The sequence below is a fragment of the Manis pentadactyla genome, chromosome 4 (assembly GCF_030020395.1).
Source record: "Manis pentadactyla isolate mManPen7 chromosome 4, mManPen7.hap1, whole genome shotgun sequence".
Taxonomy (NCBI): domain Eukaryota; kingdom Metazoa; phylum Chordata; class Mammalia; order Pholidota; family Manidae; genus Manis; species Manis pentadactyla.
Window position 1 is genome coordinate 62,071,834 of NC_080022.1, and position 20,590 is coordinate 62,092,423.

General features: G+C 34.6%; 1 protein-coding gene across 1 annotated transcript in view; it reads right to left on the reverse strand.

Annotated features, from left to right (window-relative positions):
- Window positions 1-6,963: 6,963 nt before the first annotated feature.
- LRRIQ3 (leucine rich repeats and IQ motif containing 3) overlaps window positions 6,964-20,590 on the reverse strand; it is a 208,540-nt gene continuing 194,913 nt past the window's right edge. Inside the window, 3 exon segments of the mRNA XM_057500328.1 lie at window positions 6,964-7,212; window positions 15,825-16,234; window positions 16,236-16,555. Of these exon segments, the coding sequence (XP_057356311.1) occupies window positions 7,056-7,212; window positions 15,825-16,234; window positions 16,236-16,555 (887 nt within the window). The 3' untranslated portion in view covers window positions 6,964-7,055.

Below are 20,590 nucleotides of genomic sequence, written 5' to 3' on the forward strand. Positions count from 1 at the left end.
AAAACTGGATACAATTAGAAAATTTAATTGGAGCAACTAATCCTGAGAGAGCAACAGGAAAGAGGACGGCATCAGACAGCACACACCTGGAGAAAAGAGCAGACCTCACCAAACGGGGTAACATACCGGAGCTGTGGCTCCGTGGGAACCGAGCCCCTCCCCCACCCCAGCTCTCAGGCGGGAGGAAGACAAATGGAGCAGGGAGGGAGTGTAAGGCTTGGGACTGCTGAATACCTAGCTCCAAGATCTGCGCTGAGAGCACAAACCTACATTTCACAGTGCTTTCATGAGACTCACATGACTACCAGGTTGGAAAGTTAATACAGGCAGAGTTCCTGGGGAGACTGGGATTCTGGCTGCTTGTAGAAATCAGGAATCCATATCTGGCTGCTCTGGGACAAAAACTTAGACCTGTGTGCCCAGCCCACTGGCTCAGGCAGTGGAGACAGGCACAGGAGTGAGGAGGCAGGGAACAGCTCTTTCCTACCCCCAGTACTGCTCCCCTGTGACCCCTGATATTACTTCAGGGGCTCAGCAGCTCCAGAATAGAGCTTCTGGACACTAGAGGGCGCCACATACAAACATGAAACGCCAAAGGAACCTTGTCCAGAGTAAAATTGTTAATACAACTCCTGAGAAAGATTGAAATGATATGGACCTCATGACTCTTCCTGAAAGGGAGTTCAAAATAAAAATAATCAACATCCTAATGGAGGTACCGAAAGACATCCAAGAACTCAGGAATGAATTCAGGTCAGAGATCCAATCATTAAAGAACACGATGGAGGGTATTAAAAGCAGGTTGGATATGGTGGAGAAGACAATAACTGAAATAGAAACTAGAGAAGAGGAATACAAAGAAGCTGAGGCACAGAGAGAAAAAAAGGATCTCTAAAAATGAAAGAATATTGAGAGAACTGTGTGACCTATCCAAGCAGAACAATATTCGCATTATAGGGATACCAGAAGAAGAAGAGAGAGAAAAAGGGATAGAAAGTGTCTTTGAGGAGGTAGTTGCTGAAAACTTCCCCAATCTGGAGAAGGAGTTAGTCTCTCAGGCTATGGAGATCCACAGATCCCCCTACACAAGGGACCCAAGGAAGACAACACCAAGACACATAGTAATTAAAATGGGAAAGATGAAGAATAAAGACAGACTGTTAAAAGCAGCCAGAGGCAGAAATATGATCACATACAAAGGAAAGCCCATCAGACTAACATCAGACTTCTCAACAGAAACCTTACAGGCCAGAAGGGAGAGGCATGATGTATTTAATGCCATGAAGCACAAGGGCCTGGAACCAAGATTACTTTATCTGGCGAGATTATCATTTAAATTTGAAGGAGTGATTAAACAATTTCCAGATAAGCAAAAGCTGAGAGAGTTTACCTCCCACAAAGCATCTCTGCAATCTATATTGGAGGGACTGCTATAGCTGGAAGAGTTCCTAGGGTTGGACAGCTGTCACCAGAGGTACTAAATTTATGGTAGGGAGGGTGGAGCAGCTGATTGTGAGGCAAATGCAAAATTAAATTGACTATCCCCAAACCCAACCAACGGATAGAGAAAAAGTATAGATTCTGACACCTAATATATAAAGAATGAAGGAGGAAAAAAAGGAGGAGAAATAGAAAAGAACATTTAGATTGTGTTTGTAACAGCATACTAAGTGAGTTAAGTTAGACTCTTAGATAGTAAGGAAAGTAACCTGGAACCTTTGGTAACCAAAAATCTAAAGCCTGAAAGGCAATAAATACATATCTATCGATAATCACCCTAAATGTAAATGGACTGAATGCACCAATCAAAAGACATAGAGTCATCACTGAATGGATAAAAAAACAAGACCCATCTATATGCTGCTTACAAGAGACTCACCTCAAACCCAAAGACATGCACAGACTAAAAGTCAAGGGATGGAAAAAGATATTTCATGCAAACAATAGGGAGAAAAAAGCAGGAGTTGCAGTACTAGTATCAGACAAACTAGACTTCAAAACAAAGAAAGTAACAAGAGATAAAGAAGGACATTACATAATGATAAAGGGCTCAGTCCAACAAGAGGATATAACCATTATATATACATATGCACCCAACACAGGAGCACCAGCTTATGTGAAACAAATACTAACAGAACTAAAGGAGGAAATAGACTGCAATGCATTCATTATAGGAGACTTCAACACACCATTCAATCCAAAGGAGAGATCCACCAGAAAGAAAATAAGTAAGGACACAGAGGCACTGAACAACACACTAGAACAGATGGACCTAATAGTTATCTATAGAACTCTACCTCCAAAAGCAACAGGATACACATTCTTCTCAAGTCACATGGAACATTCTCCAGAATAGACCACATACTAGGCCAGAAAAAAAGCTTCAGTAAATTCCAAAAGATTGAAATCCTACCAAACAACTTTTCAGACCACAAAGGTATAAACTAGAAATAAATTGTACCAAGAAAGCAAAAAGGATCACAAACACATGGAGGCTTAACAACACACTTCTAAATAGTCAATGGATCAATGACCAAATTAAAATGGAGATCCAGCAATATATGGAAATAAATGACAATAAGAACACAAAGCCCCAACTTCTGTGGGATGCAGCGAAAGCAGTCTTAAGAGGAAAGTATATAGCAATCCAGGCATATTTAAAGAAGGATGAACAAACCCAAATGAATAATCTAACGGCACAGTTATCAAAATTGGAAAAAGTAGAACAAATGAGGCCTAAAGTCAGCAGAAGGAGGGACATAATAAAGATCAGAGAAGAAATAAATAAAATTGAGAAGAATAAAACAATAGAAAAAATCAATGAAGCCAAGAGCTAGTTCTTTGAGAAAATAAACAAAATAGATAAGCCTCTAGCCAGACTTATTAAGAGAAAAAGAATCAACACATAACAGAATCAGAAATGAGAAAGGAAACATCACAACGGACACAACAGAAATACAAAGAATTATTAGAGACTACTATGAAAACCTATATGCTAAGAAACTGGAAAACCTAGAAGAAATGGACAACTTCCTAGAAAAATACAACCTTCCAAGACTGACCAAGGAAGAAACACAAAGCCTAAACAAACCAATTACCAGCAAAGAAATTGAAGTGATAATCAAAAAATTACCGAAGAAAAAAAACCCCGGGCCAGAAATATTTACCTCGGAATTTTATCAGACATACAGAGAAGATACAATACCCATTCTCCTTAAAGTTTTCCAAAAAATAGAAGGGGAGGGAATACTCCCAAACACATTCTATGAAGCCAATATCACCCTAATACCAAAACCAGGCAAAGACCCCACCAAAAACGAAAATTACAGACCAATATCCGTGATGAATGTAGATGCAAAAATACTCAATAAAATATTAGCAAACCGAATTCAAAAATATATCAAAAGGATCATACACCACGACCAAGTGGGATTCATCCCAGGGATGCAAGGATGGTACAGCATTCGAAAATCCATCAACATCATCCACCACATCAACAAAAAGAAAGACAAAAACCACATGATCATCTCCATAGATGCTGAAAAAGCATTCGACAAAATTCAACATCCATTCATGATAAAAACTCTCAGCAAAATGGGTATAGAGAGCAAGTACCTCAACATAATAAAGGCCATACACGATAAACCCACAGCCAACATCATACTTAACAGCAAGAAGCTGAAAGCTTTTCCTCTGAAATTGGGAATAAGACAGGGATGCCCATCCTCCCCACTGTTATTTAACATAGTACTGGATGTCCTAGCCACAGCAATTAAACAAAACAAAGAAATACAAGGAATCCCAATTGGTAAAGAAGAAGTTAAACTGTCACTATTTGCAGATGACATGATATTGTACTTAAAAAACCCTAAAGACTCCACTCCAAAACTACTAGAACTGATATCAGAATACAGCAAAGTTGCAGGATACAAAATTAACACACAGAAATCTGTAGCTTTCCTATACACTAACAATGAACCAACAGAAAGAGAAATCCGGAAAACAATTCCATTCACAATTACATCAAAAAGAATAAAATACCTAGGAATAAATCTAACCAAAGAAGTGAAAGACCTATACCCTGAAAACTATAAGACACTCTTAAGAGAAGTTAAAGAGGACACTAACAAATGGAAATTCATCCCATGCTTTTGGCTAGGAAGAATTAATATCGTCAAACTAGCCATCCTGCCCAAAGCAATATACAGATTTGATGCAATCACTATCAAATTACCAACAACATTCTTCAACGAACTGGAACAAATAGTTCAAAAATTCATATGGAAACACCAAAAACCCTGAATAGCCAAAGCAATCCTGAGAAAGAAGAATAAAGTGGCATGGATCTCACTCCCCAACTTCAAGCTCTACTACAAAGCCACAGTAATCAAGACAATTTGGTACTGTCTCAAGAACAGAGCCACAGATTAGAGACTCCAGACATTAACCCAAACATATATGGTCAATTAATATTCGATAAAGGAGCCATGGACATACAATGGCAAAATGTCAGTCTCTTCAACAGATGGTGCTGACAGAACTGGACAGCTACATGTAAGAGAATGAAACTGGATCACTGTCTAACCCCATACACAAAAGTAAATTCGAAATGGATCAAAGACCTGAATGTAAGTCATGAAACCATAAAACTCTTAGAAAAAAACATAGGCAAAAATCTCTTGGATGTGAACATTAGTGACTTCTTCATGAATATATCTCCCCAGGCAAGGAAAACAAAAGCAAAAATGAACAAGTGGGACTATATCAAGCTGAAAAGCTTCTGTACAGCAAAGGACACCATCAATAGAACAAAAAGGTACCCTACAGTATGGGAGAATATTTTCGTAAATGACAGATCTGATAAAGGCTTGACATACAATATATATAAAGAGCTCATGCTCCTCAAAAAACAAAAAGCAAATAATCCATTTAAAAAATGGGCAGAGGAGCTGAACAGTTCTCCAAAGAAGAAATTCAGATTGCCAACAAACACATGAAAAGATTCTCCACATCACTAGTTATCAGAGAAATGCAAATTAAAACCACAATGGATATCACCTCACACCAGTAAGGATGGCTACCATCCAAAAGACAAACAAGAACAAATGTTGGCGAGGTTGCGGAGAAAGGGGAACCCTCCTACACTGCTGGTGGGAATGTAAATTAGTTCAACCATTGTGGAAAGCAGTATGGAGGTACATCAAAATGCTCAAAATAGACTTACCATTTGACCCAGGAATTTCACTCCTAGGAATTTATCCTAAGGATGCAGCACTCAAGTTTGAAAAAGACAGATGCACCCCTATGTTTATTGCAGCATTATTTACAATAGCCAAGAAATGGAGGCAACCTAAGTGTCCATCAGTAGATGAATGGATAAAGAAGATGTGGTACATATACACAGTGGAATATTATTCAGCCATAAGAAGAAAACAAATCCTACCATTTGCAACAACATGGATGGAGCTAGAGGGTATTATGCTCAGTGAAATAAGCTAGGCAGAGAAAGACAAGTACAAAATGATTTCACTCATCTGTGGAGTATAAGAACAAAAGAAAAACTGAAGGAAGAAAACAGCAGCAGAATCACAGAACCCAAGAATGGACTAACAGTTACCAAAGAGAAAGAGACTGGGGAGAATGGTAGGGTAGGGAGGGATAAGGGTGGGGAAGAAGAAAGAGGGTATTATGATTAGCATGTATAATGTGGTGGATGGGGGAAAGGGGAGGGCTTTGCAACACAGAGAAGACAAGTAGTGATTCTACAACATCTTACTATGCTGATGGACAGTGACTATAATAGGGTTTGTGGGGGGGACTTGGGGTAGGGGAGAGCCTAGTAAACATAATGTTCTTCAAAAAAAAAAAGAATTAAAAAAAAAAGAAATGCCTATATGATTTACTCATTATCTACAAATCAACAAGAAAATGAGAGTTTGATGCCACGGATTTAAATAGACAGCTGATATTTTAAATTAAAATAGGAAAATGTTACCAGCATTGTTTGGCAGTCCAGGATAGAAGCACAACTGAATACCTGCTGTTGTAAAATACTTAAGGTTTGGAAATTTACCACAGACTAATATAATTAGATAATTTTAAAAAGAAATATTTTTTTTTAAACTTGCTTATATAAGTGATGAGTATTAGAGATTTTGAATATTAGCTACATTGTATTAAGCAATGTCATAATGAAAAAGACATTTATCTTTCTAAATTATGGAAACACTATTGAAACTTTACTCACCGTTTATAAAGGACTTTTATATCTTTTTAATATTCTTATTTATTTTTCAAATTTTATACCATGAATATATATTAAATAGATATTAAGTTAATGTGTGCTATGTTGTGTACTTCAGATCATAATTACATAATTATATGTGTCCTCTCTCATTCTCTCTCCCCTGTTCCCTTATATATGCAAAAAGAAAATGTATCAAAAGTAAATGTACAAAAATATTACAATGTACAAGGACGTTAAAAGAATTGGTTAATATCAATTTTGTATTTGTATTTTATATAATATTTTCTGAGTTTCTATAAAAGCATGAATCACCATTATGGTGAAATCTTTAGATTGAGAAAAGTAATTCAGAAATTGTTTTTAAAAAATAAACAAACATAAATTGTAAAAGCAGGTAATGAAACTAATCAAAGTACACAATGTCTTAATAAAAGTCAGCAGCTGGGGCAGAAATTACTATGCTAAGGTTGCCAGGGAAACTGAAAATAGCTTACAAATTGCTATACTCAGGATATGAAACAATATAAGCAATGCCTCTGCAATATTTCCTGCAATAAATGAAATCAGTTTTAATCAGGACATCTGGATATATAAGGAACTTTTGGGGGGTTTCAAGTCAACTTGATTTAAGATAAATTATGATCAACAAGAGAAATATTTTACTTATTCTTTATAATTTTTAGAGAATTTACATACAAATGCATCTTGTGATATAGAGCATTTTCTTCCTTCATGTTATTATTTCAGTTCTTTAACTAAAATAATGGCTATAATTCAAAATGACCATAGAATGTGATCTGGCGTTGGTTCATTTTGTCATTCCATTGGGAACTTGAAAGACTAAATTTCCTTTTACAGTTGCAACTTTTCTTTTAGCATCTTGAAATCTTTCACAAGCTTTTTGAAAGGCAATCATATCAATAAAAAATTTTTCTTCACAGTGTCTTTTACATGCTTCTTGAGCCCTAATAGGAAAAAGAAAGATAGTAGAATCAGATACTTTTAAATTACTAAAATCATAGCAGTCAGATTGCTAATGACAGAAGTCTTCAAAATAGACATATAGAAATAGGAAAAAAATAGAACTTCACTTATCGCAAATTTTGTTATATAATTCAATAATATTCATATTGGGATAATATTTCTAAGATTTCTATTCAGTGAGAATTCTCACAAACCCTATCTTAGATTTCCAAAGAGGCTTCTAAACTAGACCATGCCATGATTTGCAGAACTTTTTTGTAAGCCTCACTAAATAAATCCATGCTTCTTCCAGGACTCTGTTATGGACTGACCTGTGTTCCCCCAGCCCCAAATTCATATGTCAAAGTCCTAAACCCAGTACCTTAGAATGTTACTATATTTGGAGATAGGGTCTTTAAGAGGTAATTAAGTTTAAATGATATTATATGGGTGGTATCTTTTTCAATTTAAGTGGTGTATTTATAAGAAGTTGAAAAGACAGAAATGATGTGCACACACAGAAAAAAGCCATGTGAGAACACAATGAAAGGGCAGCCATCTGTAAGCAGAAGACAGAAGCCTAAGGAGAAAGCAGACCTGGAAACAACTTGATTTTGGATTCCCAGGCTCAAAACTGGGTTGAAAATAAATTTTAACCATTAGAAAATAAATTTGTTGTTTAATCCACCCAGTCTGTGACATTTTGTTATGGCAGCCCTAGCAGACTAATACAGACTCCAAGTAAGTTAGAAAAGGTGGACAAGGTTATTCTGTCAAACCTGGAAAATGTCATGGGCATTAGGAAAATTCATTCATCCTCATTCATTCAATAGTTATGTATGATAATGCTTGGTACTATCTCCAGATGCTAGAAACATAAATACAGATATGATATGATATAACTATGAGAAGCTTATAGAAAATAAAGAGAAATAAAGGTATATGCACACATGAATGGAATACTGTAGTACCATAATGAAAGCACTATGTAAATGACACAGAGGCATGATGAAAAAATTAGTAAATATAACCTGGAAAACAGGAGAGGGAAGATGAGAAATGCTCCAGAGTTGACATAATTATTGAACTTAAGTCTTGAAAGATGTATATTTTCCAAGAAGAAAACAGAAGGAAGAACATTTTGTTCAAACATGTTTATTGTATAGCATTAACAGCTAAAATAAAGGCAAAGAGGATAGCACAGATTGGCACACTCTGAGAAGTTTCAATATTCTAATTGGCTGGGTCATACAGTTCTGACAAGAACAGTAGAAGAGATAAGTCTGGAAAAACAGACTTAGACCAGATCATGAAACCCTTAATAAATTGTATTTAGGCATACTCAGAATTCTGGACTTGGAAAGTAGAAGAGAAGTCTAAGTCTAGAAAGTCTGAAAATTACAGACTATGTGATTTTAGAAAAGCTATTTTAAGTTCCCACTATCTCATTTTCTTCATCTTTAAAAAGGTGATAATCCAACTCCTAGGGCTTAGTAAAAACTAAATGAATTAATGCACCTTAAATGAACTAATGCACTTAAAATCCTTTCGAGTGCTTGAGATTAAGAATTCCTTTTATTGGAAAGATACTAGGGCATTGGCCATATCTGGCCAATGTGGGAGATTGATTGGAGCTCTGTTTAAATTGGTAGTACTCAATTTAAAGAACCTGGCTATCTGTGGCAATGCCCAGGGAGTTGAATATAGAGAAGCAATGGCTTATGGTTAAGTGAAGTAGAAACAGAAAAACCATTATGCTTGAGTTCAAAGCCCAGATTTGCAACTTACTGATTGTGTGATTTTGAACAAGTTATTTAAATTCTGTCTCAATCATTTATTTCATTTTTAAGAAGGGATAATCCAAATCATAGGGTTAGAAAGGAGTAAATAAGCTAATGCATTTAAAAATCCTTAGAGGGATGCCTGGCATTTAATAATCACCAAATGAAAATTAGCTACAACTAATTTGAGTCTGGAGCTCTGGAGGGTAGTCATGTCTGGACGTGCAGCAGAACAGAAGTCATGGCAAAAGGGACTTGTATATGTAATTAATGATACTAATTAAGTCTAAGAAATATATTGAAATAGCTTTCCTACAGCTAATAAACTGTGGACAAAATATAAAAAAATAAAAGTAAAATAAACTATGTAAATGAACTGGAGAGTGAGAAGTACAATAATTTATTATATTTAATATACCAGGATCAAATAATTGGAAAATGAAACTAGAAACTCCATTTACAATACCATCTTAAAAATATAAATTACTTACATGTAAGTTTAACAGAAGATATGCAAGGCTTATGCCTGAAAATGACAAAATTTTGCCAAAAAAAATTAAAGACCTAAATTAGTAGAGTTATACTATGTTCAAGAACTAGAAGGTGATATTATTAACATGACAATTTTCCCCAAATTTATCTATTACTTCAATGCAAGAATAATTAATATGCAAAGAGTCTTTGGATAGAAATTAATATTTAAATCTGTTTTAAATATACATAAGATTAAATTTAGATGAAGACATTTAAATATACTTAGGTATTTTGAATTTATTAATATTTGAATTATATGAAAATGCAAAGATCCTGGAATAGCCAAAGCAATCTCGGGAAAGGAAAAGAGTTACAGCCTGTGTTTTCCTATTGCTGTGTAAGAAATTACCATAAACCTATTGGTTTACAACAATGACCATATATTATCTCAGTTTCCATGAGTCTTAAGTCCAGGCCACAGCATGGCTCAGTTGAGTTTTCTGCTTAGGTTTTCACAAGACTGAAATCAACGTGTCAGTCAGAGATGCGGTTCACATCCAGGTTTTGAGGCCTTCTTTCTAAGACTGCTCTTATTGTCAAAATTCATTTCCTTCTCTTTTCCATATTGCCTATTCCATCTTTAAGTCAGCAATGTCATGTCAAACTCTCTTCTACTGTGAATCTAACTTTCTTTTCTGCCTTTGCATTTAAAGGCTCATGTGATTACACTGCAATGGGCCCACTTGGATAATCCAGGATAATTTCCTATTTTGAGGTTGATGGATTAGCACCCTTAATTACACAGGAGGAATCCTTTTTGCCCTGCAAAGTGGATATTCACAGGTGTGGTAACTTATCCTATTCACAGTTACAGGGATCAAGGCACGATATCTTTTGGGAATCATAATGATGCCCAGCACAGAGGCCTGGCAATACCCAATTTCAAAGCTTCCTAAGAGCATTAACAGAGGTATTATTACCTTTTAACAGGAAGGAACCTACTCCTGAGACAGTAGAAAAGGAAGTGAGGGTAAATATAGGATGTGTAGAATTTATAGATACAGACATAGGAAGATATGGATATGGATTTAAACGACTTCAAGTTGGAGGCCTAAAATTTCTTTGAGAAATAGATAAAATGACTTGCTGAGAATGAGAGGTCAGGGGTGGTGTGAATAGGAAGTTGTAGTTGATGAAGGTTTGAAATCACTTTTGCAGCTAACAAGAAAAAGAGCAAGCAACTAAGGGAGAAGCTAGAGCTGGAGACCATATAATTAATATCAGCATAAATCTGCAAGTAGTGATTTCTTCTAGCCATTTTTACCTGAATACGGAAGTGAAAATACAGTTGGATTATTTCAAGGTAGGGATTGGGGTGATTAGCATGGCAGAGGCAATGAAAGGAGAAAACTTCAGAGACAGTGAGTGGAATGGAGAACAGAATAATTGGAGAACCCTGGAGCCTATACTAGAAATGAAGAAGAAAATAAGTCTACAAGGAAGATTATTTGAGGGATGAATATCATAATATATTTGAAGAATATATATAGTGAAAGTAGAGTTGAAAAGATAGAAGATTTTGTTCATAGATCAGTACATGATAGATAAAAATTTAAGAGGTAGGAACATTTTAAATAATCAGGTTTTTAAAAATATATCTATGGTAATTAGTTGAAAGGTTGTTGGGATCCAAAAATGTCTAGGTTAAACAATGGGAGAGTTATTTTTATGAATTTGGAAGTGAATTGTGGTTACATAAGGAGCTGGATGGAGAAAAGCCTTCAAATCAGGAGACAAAGACCACAGTGAATGAAGGGAATAAATAGTCTGGGCCCAAAATAAGAATAAAAAGATGATGTAATTGGATAACATCTGCTTTATATGCCAGATCTTCCATTCTAATTGGTACACTACTTCAAAATGGACACCTTGCTGATCTTCCCTGAGCAGTATGATCACCTTTTCAGATTATGGACAAGAATATTTTGAGAAACTCATGATCAGCTTTTACCCGATATATAAATTATTTCATTTCAAAGTCTCTTTTCATTTATTCTTAAAAACCCATTGAGTATCTGATCAACTTCCCCAGCTAGAGTTTTATGGATCCCCTTTCTTCTTTAATTCTTCCTCATTCCACAGCAGGATCAGGAAGCTACATTCTCAGTAATGACTTCACTGGTCATCACTGAGATTCATCAGAATACTTTTAGGTCAAGTGTTTGATTCACTAATAAAAAATCAACCAGTAGAAAAAGAATTTAAAAACTTCTGAAGTCTCTAGATGGACTTTACTTTTTCAGTCATAGCTCTTTCCTTCATGTTGATACTCAGTTTTTCTTTTAAAACATTATACAACTAAGCAGTGCCTTTTAGGACACGCTATTGGCTAACCAGAACATTGCCATATTCCTGTGCATGCTTTCAAGGATAATATCTTTGCAGTAGCTTATAAGAGAAAATAATTTAGTTAGGATATGTTAGAGAGCTTACTTAACTCTGTATCCTATACAAATTCATGATGGCCAGATATTCAATTTTTTGTAATAAAACTAAGCCAATTAAAATTCTCTAACATTGATTTTCATTGGATTTGTTTTTTGATATACCAGATGCTTTCATTCTCTTTTCCAAAATATATTTGTACTAAAGTAAATTATTTCTAAAAATCATGCATACACACACACACACACACACACACACACACACACATACACACAGAACATACACATTAAGGAAGATGCTTTTAATTTCCGGAGAAGAAAAATATATTTTTTATACTTAAAAATATATTATTTAGACTACCTCAGTAAATAAATTTAAAAATTACTTAGGAAAAAGCAAGGGTTTTCTTGTTATTTTGTACTCCATTCTAGTATGAACTATTTTTTAAATGAAACATTCAAAGTGTAAATGAAATAATCAGCTATAATGATCTCTAAGTATTTCTAGAGTAGCCTTAAACATATGTATTTACATAGTTTGTAAAATATCACAGTATAAAACTATGGCTGATCAGCTTCAATCTAATATCAGAAAAAATTGTGTGAGAGACTGAAAGGGTAAAAAATATTAATGGGGGGCCTGTGCACCCAGTTATCTGTATCTTTTAATCTTATTGAGCTACTTTACAATTCTTTATGTTGAGGAAAACTATGAGTAATGCTAATGGTTCTTGTCTATAAATTTTGCCCAATGGAGATATAATTGATTACTGCTAATGGATAATGACTACATTTATTTTGAAATTCCTGATTGTTTGTATATTTGCATGCTCTTAGAATTCTCATTTGAACTGGCTGAAACATCTTATAGATTTCTTCATTAATTAATAAGGTAAATAAAATTTTGACATAGTCATTTTATATTTGTTCTTAAAAAATATCCTTTGTAAAAAAAGGTGGTATATATACACAATGAAATATTACTCAGCCATAAAAAAGAAGGAAATCTTTCCATTTGAATGAATGTTGAGGATATTATGGTAAGTGAAATAGGTCAAACACAAATGCCATATGATAACACTTATAATGAGGACTCTAAAGAAACAAAAAACAATCTCCTAGATACTGAGAACAGATTGAGGGTTTCCAGAGGCAGGGTGTAGGGAGTGGATGAAATGGGTAAAGAGGGTCAAGTTCTAATCAACAATTCTAATTTTCCTACTTCCAATTATAAAATAAATGTCATAGGGATGTATGTACAGCACTGTGACTATAGTTAATAATACTGCACTGCATGTTTGAAAAATGCTGAGGGAATAAATACTGAAAGTTCTCATAACAAGAAAAAAATATGTTATTATGTATGGTGATAGACAATACTACAAACTTATTATAGTCATTTCACAACATATACAAATATCAAAACATTGTGTTGTACACCTAAAGTAATACATTGTTATATGTCAATTAAACTGCAATAAAAAAAATCCTTTGACAACAAAGGAAATGTAAGTTAACTAAATGTAGGTTTAAATGTTTAGAATCAATACTAAGAAAAGCCTCCTCACTAAGTTTAGTTTAAAATAAAAAATTCTTTCATCATGGAACAATTTTTAAAAATTTGTACTTGTTTGATATAGCTTTGTCCAAAGTGTGTTCTGAAGATTAGTGTTCTGAGATATTTTTGAAAAGAAGGTCTTGTGATAAAATGTGTATTTAAAATGCAGTACTTTTTCTGGTAGGATTCCTAATGGTCTTTACCATGTCATTGTCCACTGAGATTTAGAAGTTCTTTTTAATCCTTTTCAATGTTTCTTAAGCAATTGAACTTTCAACTACTCTCCTTCATAAACCTTTTGCTATAGGTGGAACAATATTCACTACCTCCTTCCTCTTCCCTATGTCACCTATTATGAATGTGAGTTCTTAGAGGATCAAGAATATCTTATTAATTTCTGTGTGGGAATATGGGGAAAATTGAAGTAACATTTTTGATATTTAGTTAAACCTTTTCCTTGAAGGTTTCCTAGATCATTCTCATTTATTATCTACCATTTAACTGGGAATTTTCATTCTGTCCCTTGATAGTTATTGTATTATTATTTAACTCTGGCAGTCTTACTGTTTGATGACATGTCTTCCAAATAGATTTTCTGTTTCTTAGGGCCAAATCATATTTCTGTCCCCACATCACCTGGCATCTTAAAAACCCAGCAGTGAATTGCTATTTGAATGATTTGAATTGAGGCTAAATATGACTTAGTTGAAATGCTAATGATTATAGAGAGAAAGGAAAAAAAATTGTAGAGGGCAAACTTATTAACACAAAACAAGAACTTAGTTTCTAAGTTAGGTGCCCCCACATGAATAATGAAACTATTTTTATGACTGTTAATTACATTTTATTAAACTTTAAATAATTCTGATTATATATCTTCACTATATGTTTAGAAAAATATGCATTGTTTCTCATTCCAAGGTCTTAAGTATGGAGTACAAATAAAGAAAAAACCCTCACCCATCCCAGAAGCTATTACATGACTTAAATGGACTTACAGATAACCATTATTAATTTAAAAACTAGGATTCTTACCTATTTTCCTTGATAAATTATTATTAAATAGATTTTGAAAGCTAAATTCTATACAAGGAAATGGAAAGATAGGCCAAATTATCTTATAAAGGATATCACATGCTAACCTGATATAGGCCCTCTTATGACAACTGCTACAATTGATACTTGAAGTTCTATGGGAGAACCACCACATGAAAAAGACTAATTCGGACTGGATGAGCAGTTGGGGAGCAATTAAAAGTGAATGTACCATTGCAGTTGGTTACTAAAAGATGGACAATAAAAGGATGAATTTTTTCAGTGGTTGTATAGTTCATGCACTGAATGATGGGGGCAAACAGGGGAGAAACACAGTCACATTCAGTCACACACTGGCCATTACTGATGGGTCTCCCTCGAGAAAAAAGTGCCTATTCGTTCACACACAGGCACTACCCACTCACCAATCTGAACATTCCAAAGCATTCTATTTTGCACAATAATATATAAGCTTGTGTTGTATAGTAATATGTAGGCAGCAGTAACATTGTGGGCTTGTAATGTGCTCTCGGAGTGCCTAATTGAGGAAAGAGGAGATAGTATCAGCAATGTCATAGGCGTAAGAAACTATGAAAGTGGGTGGGAAGTGGTGAATAATTTAGCCTGTCTGGAGCAGAGTCCTGTTAGGGGAAGAAAGAGACTAAGTAGAAAATTTAGGGAGATGAGTCTAGATAAACAGGAACAGAGCAGGATGTCTGAAGTGCCACTCAGAGGAGATTAGATTTTATTCTGTGGGCAATTGCAAGGTATCAACATATTTAAGTAGGAAATTATATGATCAGAACTTAATTTTAAGACACTTGAAGTGTAGGCTGGAGGACAAATATGGGTTGACAAAAGGATAGAAAGCTCTGAATTTGAGAGATTAAGAGATAATTTGAATTAGAGAGATTATGAGAATCTGAATCAGAATAGAAGTGAGACTGAAAACAAAGGATCAGTTTGAGACTCCTTTTAGAAGTAAAATGAATAGAGAAGCATTAGATGTTGGCAATGAGGAGGGAGAATGACTTGCAAAATACTCAGATTTCTAACACTGCTCAAGAGGCTAGTGATGATGTCACTTATGATAAGAACAAACATTAATTAAGAAGCAGGTTTTGTTGGATGAGAGTTGGTGGGTGCGGGGAAGTAAAGTTGTCTTATTGTCTCTTCTTTGGTAAATCTGTCCTTTTTTGTTCTATTTTCTAAAGAAAAAGATATCATATTATGAAGAAAAGTACTGTTCATTAGATCTCATCATTACTATGCAATATTCACATGTAATTGACTTAAATCTATTATATCAAAACTATACCTACCTAATTTCCTTCATTTGTTTAACTAAGTCCTTTTGATGTTTTTCTGTTTCTAGTTTTTGCCGAACAATCAGACTTTTCTCTTTTAAGGCAGCCTGATTCTTCTTCAGTCTGTCAATTTTAATCATTTCTTTGGCTAAAAGAGTGCGCTCATTATTTAAGTTTTGAATTAATAAATGGTCTTCAGCCCTTTGTTTTTTTTCTTCAAGAAACAGAGCTTTCCTCTTTCCAGCTTTTTCAAGGTAATTGAATCTGTCCTGCCAAAGTCATTGTAAACCGTTTTTAATTGTCTCATTGTTTTTCGCAATTAGTTTTTGTGCAGCATATTTTTTCTTATTTAAATTTTTTTGAACAGCTAAGCTAACTCCTTCTTGGGCAACTTGTGCCATGGTTACAGCTGTCACTTTTTTTTTTATGACTTTCCTGATTCTTTTGTTCTGAGTAATATTTATCAACACTGCAAAGTATTCGGAGTTTTAGACCAGTTTTTTGTGTTGCAAAAAAGTCTCTTCTTATATTCTTCCCCAAAAGCATATCTTTTTTTTCAATTACTGGTCTTTGATGAATGGTAGGAAATGGCTGACCATCTGTAAGGAAAGACTCTTGTTCTTTCTCTTTCTGTCCTGGAGCACACTTCAGTGAATGTAAAGTATATATGGGTAGTTTGAACACTGGTAACCTGAAAATGGCATCCAATTCTTCATCCTTAACTTCATCTTCAGATGCCTTCTGACCTACATCACACAGCAGACAAATAAAATACATTATCCAAGTGCTAACCACAGTTTATTTTCTATCCCAATTGTTTTAAAATTATCTTAGTAACATTGAGAGGAACCTGCTACTTACTCTACCAAGAAATATTTTTCCCAACTGATGTTCCTTTTCAATTTGTGTTTTAAAAGGAACACACAAGGTGATTTGGGAGATGAAAATCACTATTTAAACATTTTAACACAGAAATGCACTGATTCTTATGCTTCCTGCATTATCTTTCAGTTATTTAATTTGCCTTGACTTAATAGAAGTATCTTATCTTATACTTAGTATTTAATCTTACATAGTATGTTTACATATGATTATTATCTCTTATTTGCAGAGGATTTTGTAATCCATTTTACCTTAATTTTCTTAACTCTGTTGGAAACTAATATTGTTTTTCCCTTCATTGGACACACAAAGAAACTAAATCTCTCAGCCTCCTTTGCTATTACATGTGGCCATGAGAGTTGTCCTCTGCAACAGAGTGCAGGCAGAGGTGATGTTGGTCATTTCTGGTCTAAGGTTATTAAGAAACAAATGTGCCTCCTCTGTATTTTCTTTCTTCTTTTGACCCACTGCACATAGATTAGGATAAGACCCTAGAAGATGGTTGATCCACAAGGTAGGAGGACCCTGACTTCCTGAATCACTGCTTAAAAAACTACTCACTGACCAGGATTACCCAACTTGAACTCTTACAGAAGCTAGAAATAAATGGCAATTATGTTTGAGTTAATATATATTTCTGCGTCTATTTGTTATCATAGCCATCCTAATTAATATAATAACTTGAATCACATTACTGTTCATATATTTTTTTTCTGACAAATATATTTTTGAGTTGAGGATAAGATGGCAAATACAAGTGAAACAAAAGTTATACTTATTAATCTTGGGAAAAGATGTTTCCCATGTTTGATTGATTCCCTCTATTAAAATTATATCCCTGCCCTAGTCTACCAGGATTTTATCTTTTCAAATAGAAGATTCTCTTAAATTCTTTATATATTAAAATGCCAAATCTGATGGTACAAGTTTTATGGAAGTTAAGGTGGCCATTAAGAAGGGCAAAACCTATGGTTTAGGCAAACTGTAGGAAAGAAGCAAATAGGCAGGATCTTCACTAGAGGCCACAGGAATATTAAAATAGAAAAGGAAGCAGCATCTAGAGCTAAGCAGAAAATCAAGTCTAGTAAGTAAAAAGGTAACCCATCAGGATACAAAGCCAAAGTGTCCAGAAATAAGTACTAAGCATTTAGTTCCAAAAGAAGTCACTACTGACAAAAAGGGACAAAAGCTCATGCCTAGTGTATAAAGGGTGTGGTGTAGAGCAACTACCTAGAAAAGGCATTGTTTGGTGTAATTTGATTTTATGTATAAACTTTAGTATGGAAAAGCTGACCAATAGGGATAGAAAACATACACTAATAATTTATTTATTAAAGGTTCTGGTCACTAATTTACTCACTAGATTACTCATTTATTATAAAAGTATATAATTCAGGAACAGCCAGATGAAAGAGATGCATAGGGCAAGGTATAGGGAAAGGGTGTTAAGTTTCCAGGTTCTCTCCAAACACACCACTCTCTCCAATTCCCATGTAGTCACCAACCTGGAAGCTCTCCAAACCCAGTTCTTTGGGCTTTTATGGAGGCTTCATTATAGACCTGATTGATTAGATTATTGGTTATTGAACTCAATCTGGAGCCCCTTGCCACTTCCTAGAGGTTGGGGGCAGGAGTTTTCAACCATCTGATCACCTACTTGAGTTCCCCTGGCAACCAGCCCCTATCCATAGATATGGTCAAAAAGTTACTCACTAATGTAACAAAATACATTTTCTAGCTCTGATCTCATCACTTAGAAAATTCCAAGGGTTTTAGGAGCTCGGCACAAAGACCAAATATATTTTTCTTGTTATAAATCACAATAAAACAGTCACCAATATACATATTTTTGCCCCTTATTAGTTTATTGCAAGTAGGGGTTAGTGGAATTAATGAAATAGCAGATGCCAATTATGTTTGTTAGATGGATGAGAAGATGAGTAGAAGTGACTCTATTGCTCAGATCAAAATCCTTTGATAGAAGTAAAGGCTTAAAATTTGGACAATGGCCTGCCTGGATTCAAATCTTAGTTCCATCAATTAGGGTGTGGTCTAGGCAAGTACTTGATTTTTGGGCTTCAGTGTGCACAGTGTAAGACATGATTAAAAATACTTTATTTATAGGGTTCTTATAGGATTAAATGAGTTGATAAAATTAAAATGCCTGACAAAGTATGACATATGAGAACAGTGCCTAACAAAGAGTAAGAGCCCTGTATTAATTATTATTACTTTTTCATTATATTTGATATGGAACCCTATATTCTTAATTTCATCAATAGCATCGTGCTCAAATAACAACATACTTTAGTAATGAGTGGGGAGAATACAGTAAAACACTTGTTACACCTATCAACATCCACTGGAAAGTGAAGGACAGAACATACAGGAAGGTCTGCTTTGTATGTATATTTTGTTTCAAGACTTTATAATTCATTATAATAAAAAAGAGAAGCAAAGAGATGGAAGTACTGTTGTCTTTTCATAACTAAATTTATAAACCTGTCTGTATGTTCATGGATCTTCTACCCTGATACAATGAAGGAAGCATTCATTCTTTCAGCAGAGGTCAAATTCTTCACATGTGTTTTGGCTCCATTTCCCATTTCCTTTGCTTCTGCAATTATCTTAACTTTCTCCATCATCATCCCCTCTCTACCAGATCATTCCCATCAATATTTAATCCACCACAACCACCACTACCACCAATGCAAGGTCCACTACATTCTCTCAACCTTCGTTGCCTCTAGCTTCCATTTCATTTTTCCTGTTCAATGTTAGAGTTAAAAACTATTGCCAACATTGTTATACTATCTCCTTTTCTTCACATTCTATTAATTTTTCAACTCATTTAGATATGGATTTCATGTCTACTGTTCCCACCCAACTGTTGAAACTCTTCCTATTAAAGGCTTCTCTAGTGATAAGTACAAAGGATGCCTTTTTCTGTTCTAATCTTTTTTGAACTCTCAATGACATTTAACATAGTTGGACATTTCTCCTTCTTGAAATACTTTTATCAGATTCTCTGATATCTAGATTCTATAAAGCTCTTTTGATATTTTCAAGATCTCTTTTTTCCTCCTAGATTCTCTGAAACTCCCCCAGTTTTTCTTCTAGCCTACTGATCCATCTTAGTTTTGCTTGCAGACTCTTTCTTTTCTACAAAATTTCTAGAGTTGTTGGAGACTTGATGCTAGATCCTCTTTGTGCCTCTTCCGCTCTCCTCTAATGCTCATGGCTTTCCTATCAACATCTGTGTCGATGACTCAAATTTATCACCTCCACTTGGAACTCTCTTAGGTTTTCTTCAGACTTTGTATATTCAAAACCAAGATCTTGTTTGCTATCAGAAATCAATTATTTCTAAAACCAACCGTCCTTATTTTAAAAAAAACACCTAAGAGCTTATTGTTCCCACATCAGTTTTATCAATGAGTCCTGTAAATTTTACCTAAAAAACGTAACTCAACTGATTTTTTCTTCATTTCCCTGCCATCACCATACTTCAGGTTTTTAACAACTATTAATTTGACGACTGCAATGGTTTCTTAAATATTCTCTGCATTTCCCAACACACGACACACTTCATTGCCCACACAGTGACCAAGGCAGAACGATCTCTTAAAACTTTGCTGTTAAAGTTCAATGGCTTACAGATGCATATGCCTTCATGATAAAATTCCAACTCCTTGCCATAGCCTACAAAGAATTACAAGCTTTTACACTTGTTTACTTACCCAAAACAATCTTCCAATTACTTCTAACCGCATTTTCTATGCTGTAGCCAAGACATAAATGATTTGGGGGTAATCCCTAGGCACTATTTTGAGTGCCAGAACTATAAATGACAAAAATAAGGTCAGCTCCTTTTATTACAGTTTTACAAATAAGAAGTT